This window comes from Aptenodytes forsteri, unplaced genomic scaffold, assembly GCF_000699145.1.
Source record: "Aptenodytes forsteri isolate BGI_AS27 unplaced genomic scaffold, ASM69914v1 Scaffold269, whole genome shotgun sequence".
In the NCBI taxonomy this organism is placed as follows: Eukaryota; Metazoa; Chordata; class Aves; order Sphenisciformes; family Spheniscidae; genus Aptenodytes; species Aptenodytes forsteri.
This window is the reverse complement of record NW_008794418.1, coordinates 177,131-177,841: the sequence shown is the minus strand read 5'-3', so window position 1 is coordinate 177,841 and position 711 is coordinate 177,131. Positions and strand designations below refer to the sequence as shown.

Here is a 711-nt window from a genome sequence, read left to right as displayed (position 1 = left end):
GGGGCTCTCTAGGCCCGGCCGCTCCAGCGGCCTGTGCAGAGGGGCTGCCTGCGGGCCCAGCGGCAGGGCCAGGTCGGACCGGTCAGCTGCGGCCTCGGAGGGAGGAGGGCAGCCAAACGCCGACTCGGAGGCAGCTGCTGACGCTCTGGTTTGGGCTACCTTGCAGAGAAACGTGAAGCGCAACGGGAGCAGGAGCTGTTTGAACAGGAGTCGGTTTGGTTCCCGCGAGAGGGACTGGCTGAAAGAGGACATCGGACGAGGCTGCGTGTGTGTTTATGGAGGAGATTCTGCAGCTACTGCTTCTTCAGACTTGCGCTTGGTCCTCTGTACAGTGGACACCCTAGCATCTGAGATATGCGATGGAGAAGGGAGGAAAAACCTCTTTTTGCAACTCCACGGAGACCTGGTCAGGTGAGGGCTGAGAAAGGATAAATCTGTTTGAGAAACATTTGCTTTAGTCTTGCAGGGCTCTGTTCATTGTGTGCCTACGTATGTTTATATTATATTGTCCTGGTTTTGGTAGGGATAGAGTTAATTTCCTTCCTAGTATCTGGTACAGTGCTGTGTTTTGGATTTAGGATGAGAACAAAGTTGATAACACACCGATGTTTTAGTTGTTGCTAGGTAGCGTTTACACTAGTCAAGGACTTTTCAGCTTCCCATGCTCTACCGACTGAGAAGGCTGGAGGTGCACAAGAAGCTGGGAGGGGG

At 53.6% G+C, this 711-nt stretch overlaps 1 protein-coding gene across 1 annotated transcript in view; it reads left to right on the top strand.

The window, feature by feature from the left end:
- The window catches only part of PHLPP2 (PH domain and leucine rich repeat protein phosphatase 2), a 48,076-nt gene that overhangs the window by 3,229 nt on the left and 44,136 nt on the right, over window positions 1-711 (top strand). The window contains exon 3 of the mRNA XM_019474671.1: window positions 13-411. Coding sequence (XP_019330216.1) covers window positions 13-411 — 399 coding nt within the window. The remainder of the gene's footprint in view (window positions 1-12; window positions 412-711) is intronic.